The 25,357-nt window shown below is 44.4% G+C and overlaps 1 protein-coding gene across 15 annotated transcripts in view; it reads right to left on the minus strand.

Moving 5' to 3' along the window:
* Nucleotides 1-25,357, minus strand: part of hecw2b (HECT, C2 and WW domain containing E3 ubiquitin protein ligase 2b) — a 431,729-nt gene that overhangs the window by 137,309 nt on the left and 269,063 nt on the right. For 14 of the 15 annotated variants that reach the window (XR_010975398.1, XR_010975400.1, XR_010975401.1 and 11 more), the window contains 3 exons: nt 18,241-19,737; nt 17,854-17,949; nt 9,175-9,325 (listed from right to left, as the gene is read on the minus strand). Coding sequence is in view for 5 of the 15 variants with exons in the window: in XM_068035672.1 (XP_067891773.1) it covers nt 9,175-9,325; nt 17,854-17,949; nt 18,241-19,737 (1,744 nt within the window). In the remaining 10 variants the exon portion in view is untranslated. The remainder of the gene's footprint in view (nt 1-9,174; nt 9,326-17,853; nt 17,950-18,240; nt 19,738-25,357) is intronic. The other variant, XR_010975402.1, reaches the window with a different exon arrangement.

A 25,357-nucleotide genomic window follows, 5' to 3' on the forward strand; every position in this document is an offset into this window, starting at 1 on the left:
GGCTCGCATCTGGGATCAGAATCAGACAAATTTAGAGGGCTCGCATTTGGAATCATGGTAATTACTCATCTCTGGGATAACATATTTAAATTGGGTTCTTGCGTTTGGCATCAAGTTAATTGCTCGAGTCTGGAATCTTTTCAATTGGAAACTTGATTGTTGGGATCGAAATCTGACACCAATTACAAAGAAATTAAAAGAACCAGGTCTCTTGTATAATAAGGTACAGTCTATATCATTGTTATGGCATTAGTGGCATACAGACAAGAACAAAAGACAGTAAGGGGAATAAGAAAAGTGTTAGGCAGAGAAATCAAGGGCCAGAATCAAACAGGGCCACAGTGAAAAATAGTAGGAAGGGGACAAGTAATGTTAAAAAGACAAGCCTTAAGGCTTTGTGCCTTAACGCGCGGAGCATTCGCAATAAAGTGGATGAATTAATCGCGCAAATAAATGTAAACGGGTCTGATATAGTCGGAATTACGGAGACATGGCTGCAAGGTGACTAGGGATGGGAAATGTACATCCAGGGATATTCAGTATTTAGGAAGGTCAGACAAAAAGCAAAAGATGGTGGAGTTGTATTGCTGGTTAAAGAGGAAATTAACGCAATAGTGAGGAAAGATATTAGTTCTGACACTGTGGAATCTGTATGTGTAGAGCTGAGAAAAACTAAGGGACAAAAAACGTTAGTGGGGTTGTATATAGACCCCCCCAAACTGTAGTGGTGATGTTGGGAATGGCATTAAACAGGAAATTAGAGATGCATGCGATAAAGGAACATCTGTAATTATGGGTAATCTACATATAGATTGGACAAATCAAATTAGTCACAATACCGGAGAGGAGGAATTCATGGAGTGCATACGGGATGGTTTTCTGGACCAATACGTTGAGGAACCAATTAGAGAACAGGCCATCCTGGACTGAGTATTGTGTAATGAGAGAGGAATAATTGACAATCTAGTGGTGCAAGACCCCTTGGGGACAAGCGACCATAATATGATAGAATTCTTCATCAAGATGGAGAGTGATGTAGATGATTCTGAGACAAGGATCCTGAATCTTAGTGAAGGAAACTACGAAGGTATGAGGCACGAGTTGGCCATGACGGATTGGGAAACGTTACTTAAAGGGATGATGGTGGATAGGCAATGGCAAACATTTAAAGAGCGCATTGATGAACTGCAACAATTGTTTATCCGTGTCTGGCGCAAAAGTAAAACGGGGAAGGTAGCCAAACCATGACTTCCAAGGGAAATTAGAGATAGCATTAGATCCAAGGAAGAGGCATATAAATTTGCCAGGAAAAACAACAGACCTGAGGATTGGGAGCAATTTAGAATTCAGCAAAGGAGGACCAAGGGATTGATTAAGAAGGGGAAAATAGAGTACGAGAGCAAACTTGCGGGGAACATAAAAACTGACTGTAAAAGTTTCTATAGCTATGTGAAGAGAGAAAGATTGGTGAAGACAAATGTAGGTCCCTTACAGTCAGAAACGGGGGAATTTATTATGGGGAATAAAGAAATGGCTGACCAACTAAATGTATACTTTGGTTCTGTCTTCACAAAGGAGGACACAAATATCACACCAGAAATGTTGGGGAACACAGGGCTTAGTGAGAGAGAGGAACAGAAAAAAATCAGTATTAGTAGAAAAATGGTGTTGGGGAAATTGATGGGATTGAAGGCCGATAAATCCCCAGGGCCTGATGGTATGCATCCCAGAGTACTTAAGAAAGTGGCCCTAGAAATAGTGGATGTATTGGTGGTCACCTTCCAAGATTCTATAGACTCTGGAACAGTTTCTACAGATTGGAGGGTAGCTAATGTAACTCCACTATTTAAAAAGGGAGGTAGAGAGAAAGCAAGGAATTATAGACCAGTCAGCCTGACGTGGGTAGTGGGGAAAATTCTAGAGTTCGTTATCCAAGATTTTATAGCAGAGCACTTGGAGAACAGTGGTAGAATCGGGCAGATTCAGCATGGATTTATGAAAGGGAAATCATGCTTGACAAATCTACTAGAACTATTCGAGGATGTAACTAGTAGAGTTGATGACAGGGTGCCAGTGAATGTGGTTTATTTGGACTTTCAGAAGGCTTTCGACAAAGTCCCACATAAAAGATTAGCATGTAAAATTAAAGCGCATGGGATTGGGGGTAGTGTATTGTGATGGATAGAAAATTGGTTGGTGGACAGGAAACAATGAGTAGGGATAAATGGGTCTTTTTCCGAATGGCAGGCAGTGACTAGTGGGATACTGCAGGGATCGGGGCTAGGACCCCAGATATTCACAATATACATTAATGATTTAAATGAGGGAACTAAATGTAATTTCCCCAAATTTGCAGATGACACAAAACTGGGTGGGAGGGTGAGTTGTAAGGAGGATGCAGAGAGGCTTCAGGGTGATTTGGACAAGTTGAGTGAGTGGGCTAATGCATGGCAGATGCAGTATAATGTGGATAAATGTGAGGTTATCCACTTTGGTAGCAAAAACAGGAAGGCAGATTATCTGAACGGCAATAAACTGAAAGAGAGGAATATGCAGCGAGACCTGGGTGTTCTCGTACACCAGTCGCTGAAGATAAGCATGCAGGTGCAAAAGGCAGTAAAAAAGGCAAAGGGTATGCTGGCCTTCATAGCGAGAGGATTCGAGTACAGGAGCAGGGATGTCTTGCTGTAATTATACAGGGCCTTGGTGAGGCCACACCTGGAATATTGTGTGCAGTTTTGGTCTCCTTATCTGAGGAAAGATGTTCTTGCTATAGAGGGAATGCAGTGAAGGTTTACCAGACTGATTCCTGGGATGGTGGGATTGACGTATGAGGAAAGGTTGAGTCGGTTAGGATTATATTCGCTGGAGTTCAGAAGAGTGAGGGGAGGGGGGTGGGGATCTCATAGAAACCTATAAAATTCTAACAGGACTTGACAGGGTAGATGCAGGAAGGATGTTCCGAATGGTGGGGGGAGTCCAGAACCAGGGGTCATAGTCTAAGGATACAGGGTAAACTTTTCAGGACTGAGATGAGGAGAAATTTCTTCACCCAGAGAGTGGTGAGCCTGTGGAATTCGCTACCACAGAAAGCAGTTGAGGCCAAAACATTGTATGTTTTCAAGGAGGAGTTAGATATAGCTCTCGAGTCTAAAGGGATCAAAGGGTATTGGGTGAAAGCAGGAACAGGCTACTGAGTTGGATGATCAGCCATGATCATAATGAATAGCGGAGCAGGCTCGAACGGCTGAATGGTCTACTCCTGCTCCTATTTTCTATGTTTCAATCTGTGTAGTAGAGTTTTTGGGAAAGCAGAATGTTCCCCTGAGTGACTTGATAACTTTAACTAAGAACACATTACAAGAATTGGTAGTGAAATTGGGGTTGGAATTGAAATCAGGTGCCAAAAAAGCAGAGATAATTGACATAATAGTCAAACATCTGGAATTGGTTAAAGATGAAGATGATAATACAGATGAAGGGCAATACGAGGAACAAGAATGTAGTAGGTCCGAGAGTGATGCAGTGGTATTGGCTAGGATTCAGTTAGAAACAAAAAAATTTGAGGCAGAAAAAGAATTAATAAAACTTGAATTGGAAAAAGAGGAAAGGAAAAGGGAAAAAGAAAAAGCAGTAGCAATAAGAAAACTTGAATTTCAGAGAGAGAGTGAAAGAGAAGAGAGGGAATTTAAATTAAAAGAGATGGAACTAAGACAAAGGGGTAGTCTTATAACCAGGGAAAATTCGTGTCAGGAAGAATCTGAATTTAGATCAGGACCCAGCAAGAAGTTGTTTAAATTTATACAGTCTCTTCCTAAGTTCGAGGAAAGGGACGTAGAGGCATTTTTCATATCTTTTGAAAAAATAGCCAAACAGATGAAATGGCCAAAAGAATGCTGGACACTGCTTATGCAGGGCAGGCTGGTAGGCAGATCTCATGAAGCTTCTGTCATGCTTTCTGAAGAGGCTTCTGCAGATTATGAGATGTGAGAAAGGGCTATTCTCTCTGCATATGAGTTAGTCCCTGAAGCTTACCGTCAGAAGTTTAGGAACTTAACGGAGATTGACTGGACAGACATATCTAGAATTGTAGAGGGTGAAGCAAATAAATTTTGATCGTTGGATACAGGCATTAAAGATAGAAACCAAATATGAGAACCTTCGAGAATTGATTCTCTTGGAAGAGTTTAAAAACTCCATTCCTTCAGTAGTGAGAACTCATATAGATGACCTGAAAGTTTTGAAAGCTAGGCAAGCAGCAGAGATTGCTGATGATTTTGAGCTTGTGAATAAGCCTCCCTATTTTGTCCGCCACCCCCATAAACCAGAGAAGGATAGAAAGTGGAAGAGTGAAAGGAAGGCAAGTAGCCGGGGACAGGAAGGAACAGCTGGGAATGCCCCAGGATCACCTCCTCAGGTCAGAAAGGAAGGTGCTGAGGGTAGAAGTGAGGTTCGCAAGCCAAAGTGTTATCATTGCAACAAAACGGGTCATCTTCGTTCAGAGTGCTGAAAATTGCCAGGTAAACCCATAGGACTTGTAGGGGTACACAAAGTTAGTGCAGAGGAAAAGACTCTGACTGAGAGTATTGCAGTACAGGCTATAGCTTTAACGACAACTGTGAATGTGAAACCAGATACCAAAACTAAGAGTGTAGAGGTTAAGAATAAAATACCTGAGAGTTATAATGATTTTTTGTCAAAGGAGAGAGTAACTCCGTATCCTGTAAGTGAGGCAGGAAAACCTATCATTATACTCAGGGCTACAGGAGCGACCCAAACACTCTTGCTGGGGAAAGAAAGGAGGTTTCCACCAGAGAGCGCCTTGAACGCTAAAGTTTTAGTTATTGGAATTGACGGAGTGTGTATACCCGCACCTTTGTATAAAGTACGCCTAGAGAGTGACTTAATATCTGGGATAGTAACTGTAGGTGTTGTCCACAGTGTACTAGTAAAGGGAATTGATCTACTCGTAGGAAACGATTTGGCTGGATCAAAAGTATCAGTTTCTCCTATAGTTACAGAGGAACAGAGTGAAATTAAGGAAACGGAGCAATTACAGGAGCAAGTTCCGGGAATATTTCCTGCGTGTGTAGTTACCCGAGCAATGACTAAACAGGATCCATTGTCGGGGGTAAAAGGGGCACCACAAATAGATAATCAAGCATCTGAGACCTTATTTGGGGATTTAGATAATCCAAATGTGATGTTTAACAGATCGTCTATCATTGCAGCACAGCAAGCTGATCCAGAGATCTACCAAATAGCACAGACGGCTCTGTCAGAAGCTGAGGTGAAAGGAGTTCTGGAAGGCTATTATATGGCAATCGGGGTTTTCAGGAGGAAATGGAGACTGCCTCATAGACCTGCGGATGAAGACTGGACAATTGTTGAACAGATAGTGGTACCACCTAAATATCGACAAGGATTACTAAGGTTAGAACACGACATTCCTTTTTCAGGACATAGGGGAATTCGGAAGACCAAATCGCACATAAGCAAACATTATTACTGGCCAGGTCTTACAAAGGATGTGAGACAATTTTGTAGGGCATGCCACATCTGTCAAACAGTGGGAAAACCACAACCTACTATAAAACCAGGGGATGAGGTATTAGTGTTGTTACCATCACAGGGAGAACCAGTGAAAGCACGGTTCAGTGGCCCATATAGAGTGATCAAAAGAGTGGGTAAGGTAGATTACTTGATTGACACCCCTGATCGCCGGATGAAGAACATTCGAATAAACTAATCAAACTCAAAAAGGATAAAGCCCCTCGTCTGGATAGACTGCATCCATGCATTTTAGAAGAATATAAGGAAGAGATAGCAGAGGCAATACTACATATTTTTAATAATTCATTAGAACAAGGTGTAGTGCCAGAAGACTGGTGGATAACTAACATAGCTCCTATGTTTAAGAAGGGGGACAGAACATGCCCAGGGAATTATAGACTTAAAATTGCTGGTAGGAAAAATAATGATCACGACTAAAGGAGAGAATAGAAGAACATATAGAAAAGAAAAATATAACGTATAGTCCACATGGATTTCAAAAAGGAAAATCTTGCTTCTCAAAACTTGTAAGAAATTTGTGAGGAGGTAAGACAGTAGACATTGGTAATGTAGTAGATGTAATTGATCTGCATTTTCGAAAGGCCTTTGATAAGGTGCCCTATAATAGACTAATGAATAAGGTCAGAGAATGTGGAGCCAGAAGACAAGTGGCAGAATGGATTGCTAGCTGGCAGCAAGATAGAAAGCAGAGAGTGGGAGCAAAGGTTATTTATTCAGAGTGGTAGAATGTGGAACTGGTGTTCCACAAGGATCAGTGCTGGGACCACTGCTGCACACAATTTACATTAATAATTTGGACTTTGGAATCAAAAATACAACTTCTAAATTTGAGGACAACACCGAATTGTGGGGGGATTGTCAATACTGAGGAGGACTGCAACAAATTACAGGAGGGCATTAGAAACTTGCAGAATGGCCAAATAATTGGCAAATGAAGTTCAACAGAGAAAAATGTGAGATAGTACATTTTGGTAGGAAGAATAGAGGTCACTTATTACTTGGAAGGTGCGAGTGTAGGTGGGGTAGAGGAACAAAAGGATTTGGAGTACAAATACATCAATGACTAAAAGTTGCGCCATAGGTTAGCAAGGCCATAAAAAAGCAAACCAAGCACTAGACTTGATTTCTAGGGGGATAGAATTGAGAAGTAGGAAGGTTATGCTAAAGCGGTATCAAACCTTGGTTAGAACACACTTGGAATACTGCATGCAGTTCTGGTCGCTATATTATAAAAAAGGATATAGAGGCACTGCAGAGGGTGCAGAGAAGATTTACAAGGATGATACCAGAAATATGTGGCTATATACATCAGGAAAGGGTGAACAGGCTAGGTCTCTTTTCACTTGACAAAAGGCGGCTAATAGAGGTCTTTAAAATTCTGAAAGGTTTTGGTAAAGTGGACCCAGAGTGAATACAGAGAGAATGGCCATAATTTTCTGCCCCCACCACCATCCCCTGCCCCCCCAACAGGAGCAGGCTGGTGGTGGTCGTAAACTGAATGGGGGGGGGGGGGGCAGGGGCAGCGCCATTCCCGCGCCTTCCCAGCCCCGCTGCAATTTTACCAGGAGTGGCAGCGGCGAGTAACGGCCCGCCCGCCCCAGGCCAATCAAGGCCCTTAAGAGGCCAATTAACTGCCACTTAAGGGCCTCCTCCACCAGCGACGGGCTGGTGGTCACCTGAGGTCCCCAGGAGCTTCCTTGCGGGCTGGAGGGGGCACTCCTGATCGCAGCGCGGCCCAACCACCCCCACTACACAACACTCCCACCCCTCTTCCAACCGACCCCCCCTTGCCTCGCCAGGGCCCGGCCAATTGGCCTCGGTGAGGTCCCAAAACTTACCCGTCTTCCAGGGCCAATGTCCACGATCCTGCTTTTGGTTGGGTGCAGTCCCAGTAGTGGCCACCGCACCCAGCGACTTCCAGATTTTTGGGTTTTTCCCCCCAGATATTTTCTTGGGTTTAGCATCACTGTAAGTGGAATTTGTGCCCCCTAGAATGCTGTGGCTACCTTTTTCTATGCTATATCTAGGTAATTGATAGCAAGACTTAGGGATCATAATGGAGAACCCTTACTCTGTATACTGGCTGCTATAATGTATCACATACCATCACGTGACTCTCATATCCCTCAAGTGGGCTGGAGCTTTACTCTTACCAGACAGGGACTCGGGCTCTGAGGCAACAAATGGTTTTATTTACGCAAGACAGGTGATGAACAATAAATGGAATAAAACAGTGATTCATATAGTTCCCTAGTCTCCTTGACACACAAAGTGAATACGTCACCCAGTTTATTTCTAAATATAGACTTTTAAGTATAAGCTCACTTCTTACTTTGTAAAGCAAGTCACAACCTCTCACAGACTGAGCCTGCGTGCTGGTTGGTGCAAAGCTTACAAACACACTTAGCTTGTCAGCTGAAGTGAAATATTGATTGTTAACTGACAACTGGAGGCCCCATATAAATCCATGACTGGAAATCCCTGGTGACTGAGCTCACTGTCAAAGAGGATTGCAGCCAGTGAATCTATCCCCTTCTCAAATGTCTCAGACACAACTATCAATCAAACTCACTAATCCAGGCTGCGGCCTGATTCTGATCTGTGCCAAGGTGGCTTGAAACCAGACAAAAAATACAACCAGCACTTCCAGCAGGCTATGGAAACATCTCTCAGTGACTGTCTAAAACCTATTTGTTAAACTAATTAGATTGACATCTGAGCAGGAAAGTTTCACAACGTGCTTTTCATGGAATAATGCATCTAAAATGACCACATTTTTCACACTAAAATGTATGTAAATTGCCCCCAACTTGTGGAAAATAATTAGTGCTGACTGATCTCACAACTGGGTGACCTGTTTTAATCACTTACAGGTTGATTCCAGCCACAAAGAATCTACACCAGGAATTGATTACAGATAAAAATTGCATTTGTGTCACATCACTTAATTTCCAAACCTTAGCCGGGCCACCTTGCCACTGCTGCTGCAACTGCCCTGGTCCATTCCCTCCCACTTCCATTGCTCCAGTGGCCCTCTTATCCAGCCTATTCCAACTGCTGCTGCAAGGATCCCAATCAAATTCCTATTGTTCCCAATGCTGCAAGGCTTCAGCGCAAGCTCAATCCTTCCTGTACCAACAACTGCTGTAAAGGTCTCAGCTTACCCTTTGACCTCGTCACTCTGTGGCCCAGGCCGAGACCAGTCAGATGTTCCTCAGTTCAGGAGATTGTTCTCTTTCCACATGACAGTGTTCCCGTGGAGATGGTGTAAGGAACAAGGAAGAGGAAGCAGTAGAGAAAGGGGTGGAAAGAGATGAAAATAAGAAAGAGAGAAGGGGGCAAGGAGAGAATCAGGGAAGGAAAGGCAAGTGAGCAAAAGAGGCAGAGGAAAATTAAGGAGAAATTTACCTCATCTTATGTTTCTGGTTGCTATTTTCAGGTCAAGTTACAATCAGCCAAGTTGGTTTGACTTTCTCTTGCTTTGCCTTACTCTTAGCTTGTCAGCCTGACAGTGGCAATCTAGTTATCTGAAGAGAGTGTACTGACTATCGAATAAGCAACAGTTGAGCTAAAATTAGGTTCAGATTGTTTTTCATTTACCGTCTATTAAGCTGCTCCATCTGTTGGATTGAATTGGAACGTTGAACAATCTGTTGACAGGCAGGAGTTGTGGGTCTTTGCCAAGTGGTTGTCCTGTTCACATGATCCACATAAAAGATCCGGCCATGGCTATCAATCCGAGCTTCCCAATCTATAGCGTTAAAAAAGCAAACAAATCAAGAAGCAGAGTTATGATAGCCAATTTGACACGCAAAAATCATGACTTCAACTAAGGCTGGGATTGAACACTTAATCCCAAAAATAACTTGAAAATTTCAAATTATACTAGCCAAATTTAAACACATTCCTGAACAAAGATAAAATTATGTGATGACAAATGTACAGCAGATAACATTTTAACAGCAAAGTTAATACAGCAAATACTGTACTAATTTAATATCAGTATTTTTGCTGGGCCTTCTTTAGAGGTAGGTTACTGCACATTTTGAAAATATTTCATGAAGTATTTAGAATTTTGCAGAACCTAGTAGGTTTTCTTTAAAACGGCTGAAAGAAGGTTTATAATAGTCATTATGATAAACTCAGAGCTATGGTCAATATCACAAAATACAATATACCAAAAGCAGGCAGCAGGTAGACTCGGAGGGCGGAGTTCCAGAGCGGTAAGTATAAAAAACTTACCTCGGGGATTCTCGGAGCAGACTCGGAGGGCGGAGTTCCAGAGCGGTAAGTATAAAAAACTTACCTCGGGGATTCTCGGAGCAGACTCGGAGGGCGGAGTTCCAGAGCGGTAAGTAGAAAAAAACTTACCTCGGGGATTCTCGGAGCAGACTCGGAGGGCGGAGTTCCAGAGCGGTAAGTAGAAAAAACTTACCTCGGGGATTCTCGGAGCAGACTCGGAGGGCGGAGTTCCAGAGCGGTAAGTAGAAAAAACTTACCTCGGGGATTCTCGGAGCAGACTCGGAGGGCGGAGTTCCAGAGCGGTAAGTAGAAAAAACCTACCTCGGGGATTCTCGGAGCAGACTCGGAGGGCGGAGTTCCAGAGCGGTAAGTTACCTCAGGTGGGGAAAAAAGACTGAAAAAGTGACGTCACAGGAAAGCTGTGACCTGATTGGCTGGTAGGGAATCTGTACCGAATTTGAAAATAAAACTGATAAAAATTGATTAAAACACTAATTAACTAATTAATATGTAGAGTAACTAAACCAGAGGGAGGAGATTACTGTATTTAGTTAGCATTTAATATTTATAGTAGAAATCTAGCACTATGGACCATATAGTTAATTATAACAATTTAGTAAGGATTTAATAAGTATTTATTTATTTTATATTAATTAACTAAATTAGTGCTAGAAATGACAGTTAGAGGGATGAAGTGCTTCACCTGTGAGATGTGGGAAGTCTGTGATGCTTCCAGCGTTCCGGAGGACTACATCTGCAGGAAGCGTACCCAGTTGCAGCTCCTCGCAGACGGCATGGATCGGTTGGAGCGGCAAATGGATGCACTTAGGAGCATGCAAGTGGCAGAAAGTGTCATTGACAGGAGTTTTAGAGAAGTGCTTACACCCAAGGTGCAGACAGATAGATGGGTGACTGCTAGAAGGGGCAGGCAGTCAGTGCAGGAATCCCCTGTGGCTATCCCGCTCTCTAACAAGTATACCGTTATGGATACTGTTGGGTGGGATGACTTATCAGGGGAAAACAGCAGCAGCCAGTGCAGTGGCACCACGGCTGGCACTGTTGTTCAGCAGGGAGGGACAAAGCGCAGAAGAGCAATAGTTATAGGGGACTCTATAGGCAGGGGCACAGATAGGCGCTTCTGTGGACGTGAAAGAGGCTCCAGGATAGTATGTTGCCTCCCTGGTGCCAGGGTCAAGGATGTCTCTGAACAGACAGGGGGCATTCTGAAGGGGGAGGGTGAACAGCCAGAGGTTGTGGTACACATCGGTACCAATGACATAGGCAGGAAGAGTGATGAGGTCCTGCAGGGGGAGTTTAGGGAGTTAGGCAGTAAGTTAAAAAACAGGACCTCTAGGGTTGTAATCTCTGGATTACTCCCTGTGCCACGTGGCAGTGAGGCTAGAAATAGGAAGATAGTGCAGCTAAACACGTGGCTGAGCAGCTGGTGTAGAAGGGAGGGTTTCAGATATCTGGACCATTGGGCTCTCTTCAGGGACAGATGGGACCTGTACAAGGAGGACGGGTTGCATCTAAACTGGAGGGGCACTAATATCCTGGCTGCAAGGTTTGCTAGCGTCACTCGGGAGGGTTTAAACTAGTGTGGCGGGGGGGGTGGGAACCAGAGCAGTAGGACAGCGAGTGAAATAAATGAGGAGGACATAGTAAATAAGGCCAGTAGGACTAAGAGGAAGAGTAGGCAGGGAGATGTTGCTGAGCACAGCGGGACTGGTGGTCTGAAATGCATTTTATTCAATGCGAGAAGTATAACAGGTAAGGCAGATGAACTTAGAGCTTGGATTAGTACTTGGAAATATGATGTTGTTGCTATTACAGAGACTTGGTTGAGGGAAGGGCAGGATTGGCAGCTAAATGTTCCAGGCTTTAGAAGCTTCAGGCGGGATAGAGGGGGATGTAAAAGGGGTGGGGGAAGTTGCATTACTGGTTAAGGAGAATATCACAGCTGTACTGCGGGAGGACACCTCAGAGGGGTCATGCAGTGAGGCAATATGGGTGGAGCTGAGGAATAGGAAGGGTGCAGTCACGATGTTGGGGGTTTACTACAGGCCTCCCAACAGCCAGCGGGAGGTAGAGGAGCAGATATGTAGACAGATTTTGGTAAGATGTAAAGGTAACAGGGTTGTGGTGGTGAGTGATTTTAACTTCCCCTATATTGACTGGGACTCACTTAGTGCTAGGGGCTTGGATGGGGCAGAATTTGTAAGGAGCATCCAGGAGGGCTTCTTGAAACAGTATGTAGATAGTCCAACTAGGGATGGGGCCATTCTGGACCTGGTATTGTGGAATGAACCAGGCCAGGTGGTTGAAGTTTCAGTGGGGGAGCATTTCGGGAGCAGTGACCATAATTCCATAAGTTTTAAGGTACTTGTGGATAAGGATAAGAGTAGTCCTTGGGTGAAGGTGCTAAATTGGGGGAAGGCTAATTATAACAATATTAGGCAGGAACTGAAGAATTTAGATTGGGGGCGGCTGTTTGAGGGTAAATCAACATCTGACATGTGGGAGTCTTTCAAATGTCAGCTGATTAGAATCCAGGACCAGCATGTTCCTGTGAGGAAGAAGGATAAGTTTGGCAAGTTTTGGGAAGCTTGGATAACACGGGATATTGTGAGCCTAGTCAAAAAGAAAAAGGAAGCATTTGTCAGGGCTGGAAAGCTAGGAACAGATGAAGCACTTGAGGAATATAAAGACAGTAGGAAGGAACTTAAGCAAGGAGTTAGGAGGGCTAAAAGGGGTCATGAAAGGTCATTGGCAAACAGGATTAAGGAGAATCCCAAGGCTTTTTATACATATATAGAGAGCAAGAGGGTAACCAGGGAAAGGGTTGGCACACTCAAGGACAGAGATGGGAATCTATGTGTGGAGCCAGAGGAAATGGGCGAGGTGCTAAATGAGTATTTTGCATCAGTATTCACCAAAGAGAAGGACTTGGTGGATGATGAGCCTCGGGAAGGGAGTGCAGATAGTCTCAGTCATCTCATTATCAAAAAGGAGGTGGTGTTGGGTGTCTTGCAAAGCATTAAGGTAGATAAGTCCCTAGGGCCTGATGGGATCTACCCTAGAATACTGAGGGAGGCAAGGGAAGAAATTGCTGGGGCCTTGACAGAAATCTTTGCATCCTCATTGGCTACAGGTGAGGTCTCAGAGGACTGGAGAATAGCCAATGTTGTGCCTTTGTTTAAGAAGGGTGGCAAGGATAATCCAGGAAATTATAGGCCGGTGAGCCTTACGTCAGTGGTAGGGAAACTATTAGAGAGGATTATTCGGGACAGGATTTACTCCCATTTGGAAACAAACGAACTTATTAGCGAGAGACAGCCTGGTTTAGTGAAGGGGAGGTCGTGTCTTACTAATTTGATTGAGTTTTTTGAGGAAGTGACGAAGATGATTGATGAAGGAAGGGCAGTGGATGTTATCTATATGGACTTTAGTAAAGCCTTTGACAAGGTCCCTCATGGCAGACTGGTACAAAAGGTGAAGTCACACGGGATCAGAGGTGAGCTGGCAAGATGGATACAGAACTGGCTCTGTCATAGAAGACAGAGTGTAGCAGTGGAAGGGTGTTTTTCTGAATGGAGGGATGTGACTAGTGGTGTTCCGCAGGGATCAGTGCTGGGACCTTTGCTGTTTGTAGTATATATAAATGATTTGGAGGTAAATGTAGCTGGTCTGATTAGTAAGTTTGTGGACGACACAAAGGTTGGTGGAGTTGCGGATAGTGTTGAGGATTGTCAGAGGATACAGCAGGATATAGATCGGTTGGAGACTTGGGCGGAGAAATGGCAGATGGAGTTTAATCCGGACAAATGTGAGGTAATGCATTTTGGAAGGTCTAATGCAGTTGGGAGGTATACAGTAAATGGCAGAACCCTTTGGAGTATTGACAGGCAGAGAGATCTGGGCGTACAGGTCCACAGGTCACTGAAAGTGGCAACGCAGGTGGATAAGGTAGTCAAGAAGGCATACGGCATACTTGCCTTCATCGGTCGGGGCATAGAGTATAAAAATTGGCAAGTCATGTTGCAGCTGTACAGAACCTTAGTTAGGCCACACTTAGAATATTGCGTGCAATTCTGGTCGCCACATGACCAGAAGGACGTGGAGGCTTTGGAGAGGGTACAGAGGAGGTTTACCAGGATGTTGCCAGGTCTGGAGGACATTAGCTATGAGGAGAGGTTGGATAAACTCGGATTGTTTTCACTGGAACGACGGAGGTGGAGGGGCGACATGATAGAGGTTTACAAAGTTATGAGCGGCATGGACAGAGTGGATAGTCAGAAGCTTTTTCCCAGGGTGGAAGAGTCAGTTACTAGGGGACATAGGTTTAAGGTGCGAGGGGCAAAGTTTAGAGGGGATGTGCGAGACAAGTTTTTTTACACAGAGGGTGGTGAGTGCCTGGAACTTGCTGCCAGGGGAGGTGGTGGAAGCAGATACGATAACGACTTTTAAGAGACATTTTGACAAATACATGAATAGGAAGGGAATAGAGGGATATGGGCCCCGGAAGTGCAGAAGATGTTAGTTTAGGCAGGCATCAAGATCGGCAAAGGCTTCGAGGGCCGAATGGCCTGTTCCTGTGCTGTTTTGTTCTTTGTTCAGGGAGGTCATGTTGGAGTTGTATAGAACTTTGGTAAGGCCACAGCTGGAGTACTGTGTGCAATTCTGGTCACCACATTATAGGAAGGATGTGATTGCACTGGAGGGGGTGCAGAGGCGATTCACCAGGATGTTGCCTGGGATGGAACATTTAAGCTATGAAGAGAGGTTGGATAGGCTTGGGTTGTTTTCGCTGGAGCAGAGAAGACTGAGGGGTGACCTGATCGAGGTGTACTAGATTATGAGGGGCATGGACAGGGTGGATAGGGAGCAGCTGTTCCCCTTAGTTGAAGGGTCAGTTACTAGGGGACACAAGTTTAAGGTGAGGGGCAGGAGGTTTAAGGGGGATTTGAGGAAGAACTTTTTAACCCAGAGGGTGGTGACAGTCTGGAATGCACTGCATGGGAGGGTGGTCAAGGTGGGTTGCCTCATGTCCTTTAAAAAGCACCTGGATGAGCACTTGGCACATCATAACCTTCAAGGCTATGGGCCAAGTGCTGGCAAATGGGATTAGGTAGACAGGTCAGGTGTCTTTAATGCATCGGTGCAGACTCGATGGGCCGAAGGGCATCTTCTGCACTGTATCATTCTGTGATTACATTTAATATCTTAAGGCAAATGCATCAACAGGCTGGATTTTGTTTTCCTGTGGCTGGCCAGCATGCACGGGCTGCTCGCCGCCACCATCTTGAGCGTGACGGCTTTTTTAAATATGTCGGCTAGCTGCCACCGTCCCCCCCCACCCCCCCACCCCCACCCCCATCACATCGCGGGGTCAGCCTCGGCGATATCGTGAATGCATCAGCTGTCGCTGCACAGGCGCTGGCACTATTTTTAAAGGACTGCCAGCCCTGCTCTGAGAAAGCAGATTTAAACCCCGTACACCCTCCCCAGCCGCCCCCCTCCGCCCACCGAGTACACTGAAAATAAATATTTGCCCCGTTCCCCCTCCCCAATACACCAACATTGCAGAGTTGATCCTTTCACCCCCTCCCCTCCACTGCACAGAGTGCAGAGTCGACCTCTTCCCCCCCTCCCCCACCAACTGTACAAAGTTCAGAGGTTACCCCTTCCTTCCCCCACACTAAAAATGTAGAGTTGACCTCCCGCACAATACACTAGAAATCTTGAGTTCCCCCCTTCCCCCCTCGGTGGCGCCCACGGGCAAGTGAAGATGCTTGAGTGCCACCTGTCTCATGGAAGATCCAGATCCGACGGTAAGATCACGAGGAATTGTATTTAAATATATTCATATCCGCCATGGAGCCTGACATTGGGAGCTGAACAAAATTCAGCCCCAGATCTGTGATTTATTTTCACCCCAAAATGTATTCTTGGATATCACATGATTGGTTCTCCCCCAATCTCCCCCCCCACAAGAATTCTGAATGACACCGGATTAAAAGATTCCACTTCCCTCCATTGCAATGCCTTTTTATAACAATGTTGTGCAAAACAGGATGATTTTTGAAATCTTGTTTGGGAAATACTGTAATCCCTCTTTGACCATCCACCCCTCATCTGTCCAAGCAACTTTGGGGGGAATTTTATCCTGGCGTATGGGGTCTCGACATCCAGAGAAACTGACGCCGAGATTCCCGTGTCGCCTCTTCTTCGGAAAGCCCACTGAATTTAGCGTCAATCAGGCACTTAACGGGACAGCGCAGGCCTTCCACAGGATCAAGGACCCCATGCCGGAAGCCCAGCCCTTGCAGAGGCCAGCAGCTGTAGCATCATTGCTGAGACAGTGGCTGCTGCTGCAAGTGCACCTGCCAGAGGCCGAGGAGCATCGCTGGAATCAGGCCTCAGGTAGGTAAGGGCAGGAGGAGTCTCGCAGAGTGGGGGGGGGGTCGCAGGGGAGGGGGAGTAGGCAGCAAGGGCAGGGAGGTATCTTTTAATGAGGAACCCCTCCACCCCGGGAGCCGTTTTCCGTGGCGTGCTTCCTGTGCGGCAACAAAACTGCCCACCGCATGGCTTATTGCGGCTGCGGCGGGAAGAGGTCCCACATTGGGTCTTAATTGCGCAGTTAAGGACATCAATTGGTGGCTGGATGAGAGGGACGTTCTCAGGTCTTCCCATCCCGTACTAAATTTTGGCACAGGCAGTATGGTGGTGGGAACCCCCTTCGCCACCATCCCACCCAATTTTATGTTCTCCCCGCCTCCAAACCTGCCGCGGGGGAAGAGCATAAAATGTCCCCCCTTTGTTTTAACATTGCAATGATAAGCTCAACCAGGACAATGGTGCCCAAATGTGCCTCTTCAGCTTGTTTGTGGCTATTTGAAGAGGATTCTGAGCCAGGACTGAGGTGGCTATTCTTGGACTAAGTTGAAAATGACCTGATCAACTGAGACTGCATTAAGGCAGGTGTACAGGTACTTTCCTACAGGAGTAGGAAGAAAGTTGGAGGGCCAGTCGCAAACAACTGTCCGTGGCCTGTTTAGTTGCATGTGAGAAAGGTGTTTGATGAAAGGAGACTTCAAAAGATGAAAGGAAGGCAAATTAATAACCTACCAAAACATTGAAAATATTAACAAGCATAATGAATTCAACTTTGAGCTTCATGACTTGGTCGCACTTCTATTTTGTAAGTTTTTGTCCCCTCCTCCACCCCCCAACCCACTATGTGGTGGCAGAACATGTTAACAACTTGACAGCTGAAAGATTAGCACCTTTGCAAAGTTAGAAGTGAAGAGAAAATTGACCAACCTAGAAAAAATGGCTTTCTGCATGTGCAGCATTTAAAAAAAAATCAACGCCTCTTCTGTGACCCCATGAACACATCAAAAACAATTAGATAACTGCAATTTAAAAATATTTTCCCATCAATTTTCTATGATTCTTTACTTTCCGAAGGTGGCATTTCATGCTGGGATATGGTTCTGGAGATTGCAGTGATCACCTTATACTTCATCATTCAACAAACAATTATCAACAACTTGCACCTATATCGCACCTTTAACTTAGTAAAATGCCCCAAGGCGCTTCATCACGTATTGATGGACATTGACCGTCAATGATCTTTTCAAGTGCTAGGGGCCCTCACAGCAAACCCCAAACATTCATCAATGCATACACACCAGCGGCTGCTAAAATAACCATCAGAAATGGTAAAGCTATGCAATTTTCCACTCTTATTCTTAACAGGCAAAGCCCAACTGTGTGCCTCCATAGCTGCTCCAGCTGGGAATGGAAAGATATTTTTACATAAAGGGACATGGCTTCTCAAAACTGCATTAGACATCATGGGCAGAATTTCCACAGGGGTTCCCAAATCATCCACCGTAACTTCGGCAGAAAACCTGTTTATGTAATTTTTCCAGGATTTCCACCAATCTTCCTTGGTTATCATGGGCAATCAGGAGAACCTCTATGGGAATAACATGTGAAAGTATCAATTCTGAGCAAATCTGATAGACTCACTTGGTGGTAGTGGTTCATCAATACGCTGATAACGGGTAACGTCCTGCCGCACTGAGGGTAAGGATCTCAAAGGCTGGTGCGTGCTTGATGGAGAATCTGGCCAATAATGTTTTAAAATCATAAAAATGTTTCACAATGTGCTGTAGTATAGAAAAATGGCTCTTATGAAATTAATCAGTATTTTAACACATATTAAGCTGCCACGCCACTGAATCACTTCTGCTGCAAAGTGCCACACAGGTATATAAATTCAGGCTAAAGATCCTGGTAGAATGAAATTTTTGTCTAGTGTAGTCCATCATAACACAAATTGATCTTTCCAACATGCTAGTTAAATTATTCAAATTATTTGAACCTTACATGCAACTGTTCTATATTAAAATTTACCTGGATTATCACCTTCTGTCTCTGCTGTCGCTTCGCTTGTCTCCTCTGTCGCTTCGCTTGTCTCCTCTGAAGTCACTTGGGCAGATCTTGCATGTCCTTCTTGCGATAGATCATCTGTTGCTGTTGCTGCTGCTGCTGCCTGCAAACTCCTCCTCCTCTGCCAAATTTCTTCCGTCTCAGATTCAGAACGTAATGCATCCATGTCAAGAGGCACTTGCTCCTGCTGCTGTGCCTCATTGTTATTTTCAGTTCCTTCACTCACTGGAATATCTGTAATACCTTCAGAATCATGTTTATTTGCAAGAACGTCAGTCACTAAGTCAGCTGGACTGACACCATATTCCTCATCCTGTGAAGAGAATGCTGGAGCTTCTGCAAACCTGCCACTTTCAAAAGAGGAAAATCGTGTGGTGCTTTCTACAGATGAAGATACCCTTGTTGTGTTGCCACTTCCATTGCATGAGCTATCAGCACCTTCTGCATCACTCTCTCCTTCTGGCCTAGTGCTGGCCTCACTAACACTCTCTGTGCGGGTTGTATCACTTTGTTCATTTTCTGAAGACAGTTGGGATCGTTCTGATGTTTGATCCACTGATTCTGTTTGTGTGAGCAATCTCTCTGCACTGCTTCCAGCATCAGCAGTTTCATCAACTGTAGTCCTGGAAGTCTCTGGAATTTCTTCATCTTCCTGGCAGGTACCGGTTACAACATTATCGTTACTCTGTAACTCATGACTGTCCTGTTCTTGTCCTTCATCTCCAACCTGCAACGTTGAAGAAAGGCTGTATAGCAGATGATGAAAATTCTTGTACTGTGAGTCTGATAACTGTTCACGTGGTATATCCAAGGCTGATGCCTCTTCAGTTTCTATTAGATTTATCTGAGAGTCAGATGACTGTCTAAAATCATGTTGACTTCCATTTCTGTCTTGCTGACTGTCCAAATACTCACTGCCAATGATGCCAGAAGCACAGTTAAATTGTATGCCATTTTCCTCACTTTCTCTTGCTAACTGGAATCCACAAGCCAATTCTTGATAAACATCGTGATCTTCTTCATCAGAGTCTATATGAAGCATAGCATTCAACCTAGTGTCTGTTGGGAAACTGCTTCTCAGTTTGGGCGATGCTGCAACATGATGCAGGTGAGCTTCAGCCAAACTTGACTTTGTACTTTCATTACCATCAACGGTATCAAGATAATCATTCAGTGATTCTTGGCGATAGGTTGAACGTCTTGCTAGGGATGGCCTTGTAACTGAAGGTTCACCATGTACTGCAAATTTACCTTCAATATTTCCAATTTCAGTGGTTGCACTTGGAATGTGCACAGCCCCACTTTCTTGCTGTATAGGTCCATTCACAAAAACTTGCATTTGGCCGGGAAGTACTGCTGATGCTAATGGATCTGGCATATCTTCATCATCAGATGGACTGCCCAAATCTCCATTTACATCATTTGCTCCAAGATAAGCACCCAAAGTCTCAGGAGAAGCATCTAATAAACACAATAGACATGTTTAATTCACAGCACAGAAAAAAAAATGGCTTCATTTACTGTTAAAGTCGTCATGTTCTGTTCTTGGCCTAATTAGCTATATTTATTTAGATGTACAGTAAAGTCACTCAGTTAGCTAAAAAAAAAGACTAGACACAGCAAATCTTGCCTACAGTGCTTCCAACCAAAACTACCGACCGAAGTCAACAGGGACAAGCAAGTTAATGCTTACTATTTTCCCAAAAATGGATTTTAGGCACAGCCCTCACACTATTACTTTTGAGTCACCTAAGAACCTATCTAGGGCCTGCTCATAGAGTCATTACATTACATTAGAGTATGGCATAAAAGGAGGCCTTTCGGCCCATTGAGTCCATCTCTGTAGAGCAAACCAGTCAGTCCAATTCCCCCGCTCTATCTCCGTGGCCCTGCAGATTTATTTCCCTCAAGTGCCCATCCAATTTGCTTTTGAAATCATTGATTGTCTCTACTTCCACCAACCTCATAGGCAGTGAGTTCCAGGTCATTACCACTTGCTGCGTAAAAAACGGTTCTTCCTCACATTCTCCCTGTATCTCTTGGACAAAACCTTAAATCTGTGTACCCTAGTCCTTGTACCATCAGCTAATGGAAACAGCTTATTCTTGTCTACTTTATCTAAATCTGTCATAATCTCGTATACTTTTATAAGATCTCCCGTCAACCTTCTTTGCTCCAAGGAGAACAACACCAGCTTCTCCAACTTAGCCATGTAGCTAAAATTCCTCATCCATGGAACCATTTTGGTAAATCTCCTCTGCACTCTCTCAAGGACCTTCACATCTTTTATAAAGTGTGGTGACCAGAACTGAACGCAATACTCGAGTTGTGGCCTAATCAAAGCTTTATAAACATCCCTGCTTTTGTTCTCAATACCTCTATTTATGAAGCCCAAGTCCCATATGTAGGATCACAATTCCTACCCCACCCCCCAACTGGACTTTAAAACTGGACTTTGTGGAGTATGGAGAAGGAACCCCAACCCCCACGAACAACAGTACTGTGAATGATAGCCAAACCTCAACACAAAGCACACAGAGACAGGCTGAATTCCGATGGGTCAATTTCAAACATTCCAACATCACAACAGAACTGATACTGTTAAAGGACTGTCAAGACAGGAGAGAAACCTTTTTCATGTATATTGGCTCTGGAGCATGGGCTACCTCACCTTGGTGGAGTTCATTGTTCTCGGTCATGGAAATATCAGCACTAAATGGATCAGTCTGGACAAAGCAGGTAACAGAGGAAAGAGTTTAAAAGGTACTAAGTGCTGACCATCCAGCAGGACGGCTTCAGGAGACGTGTTTATGATATTTCGATAAGGATCATCATAAAAAGGACAAAATCGAAGGGTTTGTCACTGCAGTTATGTGAAGGAGGACAGGGACTGGTCATCTCAGGTCCAGCCCTACAATCAACATTGGTAATGACCAGCCGTGTGGCTGATTGTAAGTTTTTCAGTCAAATCCTGAAGGGGTTTGTATTGCGGGGGCTGCAGTCGGAAGAAGGGTCAAAGTTGGTCACCTTGACTCAGGACCTACAATCAACACCGGACTGACCGGCCGTGTGGGTGATTGTAAGTGTTTTCAGCCAAATCGTAGTGACCTTGGTCTGAGGGATTGGGACAAAGGCATAGTGTTTTTGCCTGAAATTTGTAAATTTGAGCCAAGTCGTAGTGACTTTGTTTAGGGTAACTGGGGACAGTGGTCAAATCACTAAAGGGTTCAGCTTGGAATTGGGGTGTCAATTTTAAGTTACTGCAGGAGGCTTTGTATTGAGGACAGTTTTGTTTTATTTCTGTTTCAACTAACCATAGAGGTGTGTATATTAGGAATATTATTGGATTCAATAAAACAACAATTCATGGTTAAGCCAAACCCTGTGTCGTGTGCAATTTTGTTCTTGTAATTCCTAAAGTCCAAGAACTGTAGTAAGGGGGTACAGGAACAGAACCTCTTGCACATATTCTTTGCTATCACTCTTTTAATATGTCCCCCCGCCTTCAAAGATCTATTCACATGAACCTCCAGGTCCCTCTGTTCCTGCACACTCTTTAGAACTCTGCCATTAAGCATATATTGCCTCTCCCTATCCCTTCTGCCAAAATGCATCACCTCACACTTCACTGTATTAAATTCCATTTGCCACAAGGGTGCCATTCTGCTAGCCATTCTATGTCCTGTTGTAGTCGATTGGTATCATCTTCACTGCCACACCTCCAAGTTTGGTATCATTGGCAAAATTTGTAATTTTACTCTGTATTTCAATAACCAGGTCATTTCCTCTTCTCTTCCCCTCTCAACTTATTGTATTTAGCCTGGTTCTCGCTTGAAGAATTCACCTGAAATGGATCATACACCCTCTTTTTTATTTCATCACATTCTCTATCTTCCTCGTCATCCAAGGAGCTTTTATGCCCCTGCCTTCCCCTCTGGTTGAAATGAACCTAGCCTGTACCTGAAACATCTCTTCCTTAAAGATCACCCGTTGTTCCATTACAGTTTTTCCTGTCAAACTTTGGTTTATTTTACTCTGACTAGATCCCCTCTCATCCCATTGAAGTTAGCCCTCTTCCAATTTAGAAGTTCTACTTAAGGTTGTTCTTTGCTCTTCTCTATTACTAATCTAAACCTTATGATATGATCATTCTTACTCAAGTGTTCTCCCACAGACACTTGGTCCACCCCATTATCCAGCACCAGATCTAGCAATGCCTCCTTCTTAGTTGGACCGAAGACATATTTCAGAAATTCCTCCCCTGCCTTTCCCTTTACTCTAAAATGATCCCAAGCGATATTTAGGTACTTTAAAGTCCCCCAAAATCACCACTCTATAGTTCTTGCACATCTCTGTGATTTCCCTGCAGATTTGCTCCTCCATCTCTCTCTCACTATTTAGAGACGTATCGAATAACCCCAGCAACATGATCATACCCTTTTTGTTTCTCAACTCTAACCAAATGGATTCTGTCTTTGCCTCAAGGTCATCCTCTCTTTCTAACAGTACAACGTCTTCCCTAATCAGTACTGCCACCACACCTCCCTTTTCTCCTTCCTTTACTTTTCTGAACACTTTGTATCCGTGAATATTATGCACCCAGTTCTCACCATTTTTAAGCCACATTTCCATTATTGCCTCTAGCTCATATTCCCACATGGCTATTTGTGCTTGCAGCTCACCAACCTTATTCACCATACCTTGTAGGTTTACATACATGCATTCTAAAGCTGTCCTTGTATTCCTCCTAGACCTTCTTAGTCTGCTCCTATGTAATATGTTACCACTTCCTTCTCTAGTACTATCCAACACACTCACACGTTTATGCACCTTATTCCTCTTTTCTGCTTCTATACACTGGTGCCCATCCCCCAAATTAGTTTAAACACTACCCAACCACACAAGTGAACATCCTTGCAAGGACATTAGTCCCAGTCCTGTTGAGATGCAACCTATCCTTTTGAATAGGTGTCTCATGCCCCAGAACTAGTTGCAATTCTCCAAGGATCTGAAACCTTCTCTCCTGTATCATGTCTCAAGCCATGCATTGATCTTCCCTATCTTTCTATTTCAACTCTCACTGGTGTGTGGCACTGGGAGTAATCCAGGGATTACCATCTTCGAGGTCCTACTTTTTAGCTTCCTCCCTAGCTGACCATGCCCTTTACGTCGTTGGTACCGACGTTTACCACATCTTCTGGCTCGCTCCCATCCCCCTGCAGAATATTCTGCAATGTCTCCATGATGTCCTATAACCTGGCACCAGGAAGACAACACACCCTGTGGGACTCACAATGACTCGAGCAGAAACAGCTGTTTGTCCCCCACCTATGGAATCTCCTATAACGATTGCATTTCTACACTTTGCTGTTCCCCACTGTGTTCCCTTGCCCATTGGTGCCATGGTCTGGACTGCACACCTTCAAGGTGCTGTCATTCCCTGCAGTCTCCAATCCTGAGTATCGGTTTGATAGTGCCATACATCCCAAAGACTTCTGAACTTCCTGCCTCTTCGTTCTCTTCCGGATGGCCACCCGTCTACTATCCTAAACTCTCTTTGCCTGTGGGGTGGCCATCTCCCGGAACATACGATCCAGGAAACTCTCAGCCTCTCTGATACTCTGCTTATGACTCCAACTGCTCCTTAAGCTCAGAAACCCTGAGCTCGAGCTCAAGCAGTTGGAGACGCTTCCTGCACAATTTGCTTCCCCAAGACACATGAAGTGTCCTGAAGTTCCCATATGGCACAAGAATTGCCAGCAACAGGTCTCAGCTGCCGATTCATGATCTAAAAAAACTCTACTCCCTCTTTTAGAATCTAGTCAGTACCTTGTTTAAACTATAAATTTTAATTAACACCTCTAGACCTCAGCTCTCAGGTCTTCCTGTCTCATGATCCCTCTCTCGGACTGCTTCTTGCGTCTAAAATACCAGCACCTCATGCCTCACTCACCGAATTCCCCATGTTTAGTACTCTGTAGAAGCAGTACTCCATAGAACTGGACTCCACGCTACTAACCACTTCCTTATCACGTGCTTCCCCTTGATGATGACATTCCCAGACACGGAGTAGGATACCACATGTTCGCTGCTGACATTCAACTCTACCACTCTACTTCCTCTCTCAACCCTTACTATTGACTCCATTTTCCTGCCAAGCAACATTTCAAGCTAAAATGAGGTGTCCTCAACATCAGCACCCTATTTGACCCTGAGCCGATCACTAACCTCAAGCTCTACCTCACCTCATCACAAACTCTTATCCATGTATTTATAGCCTCCAGATTCAGCTATTATTCTCATATTCTCATGGCTGGCCTCATCCTCAAAGCCATGTAGACATCTGCTCTTTCAAAAGTCTGTTGCCTGTATGCTATCCTGAAGCATCCTGTTCACCCATTAGCTCTCCCGTTGCTGGGCTCCCTCGAACTCAGCCCCCCAGCACCTCAAATATAACATTTTCGTCCTCATGGCCTCTCCACTTCCTATCGCTCTACAAACTCCATCCCAACCTTTCTTTTCACCTGACTCTAACCTCTTCCGCATCACCTGTTCCTTTCAATCCAACATTGGCACCCATGCCTTCAGCCACCCAAGCCCCACATTCTGGAATTCCCTACCTAAAACCATCCAGCTCTCCACCTCCCTCTCCTGCTTTAAGACCCTCTTTAAAAGCCACCTTTTAGACAAAGCTTTTGGTCACCCCTCCTAAAGGCTCATACTTTGGCTTGCCATTCATCCTTTTGTTTTTACTGCACCTCTGTGTAGCATTTTGGGGCTTTATTTTACATTAAAAGTTGCAAATGTTCTTTCAGTAACAGGAACTTTTACTTCAATTTAAAAAATGTTTATTCTGTACTATATCTAACAACAGAACACAACATTATAACTGCGATGGACCACAGATTGGCTTGGCTTCATTGTGAGTAATAACTCTTCATAGAAATTCTAAGTATAGCAGTATTATGATAAGCTAAATTATTTCCCTTATGTTCCGACATTACATTGCAACAGACGAGATGTGTAGCTGTTAATATCCCTCCTTCTATAAGATGCCACTTAAATTCAGTAAGGAACCAGC

The sequence above is a fragment of the Heterodontus francisci genome, chromosome 7, assembly GCF_036365525.1.
Source record: "Heterodontus francisci isolate sHetFra1 chromosome 7, sHetFra1.hap1, whole genome shotgun sequence".
Taxonomy (NCBI): Eukaryota; Metazoa; Chordata; class Chondrichthyes; order Heterodontiformes; family Heterodontidae; genus Heterodontus; species Heterodontus francisci.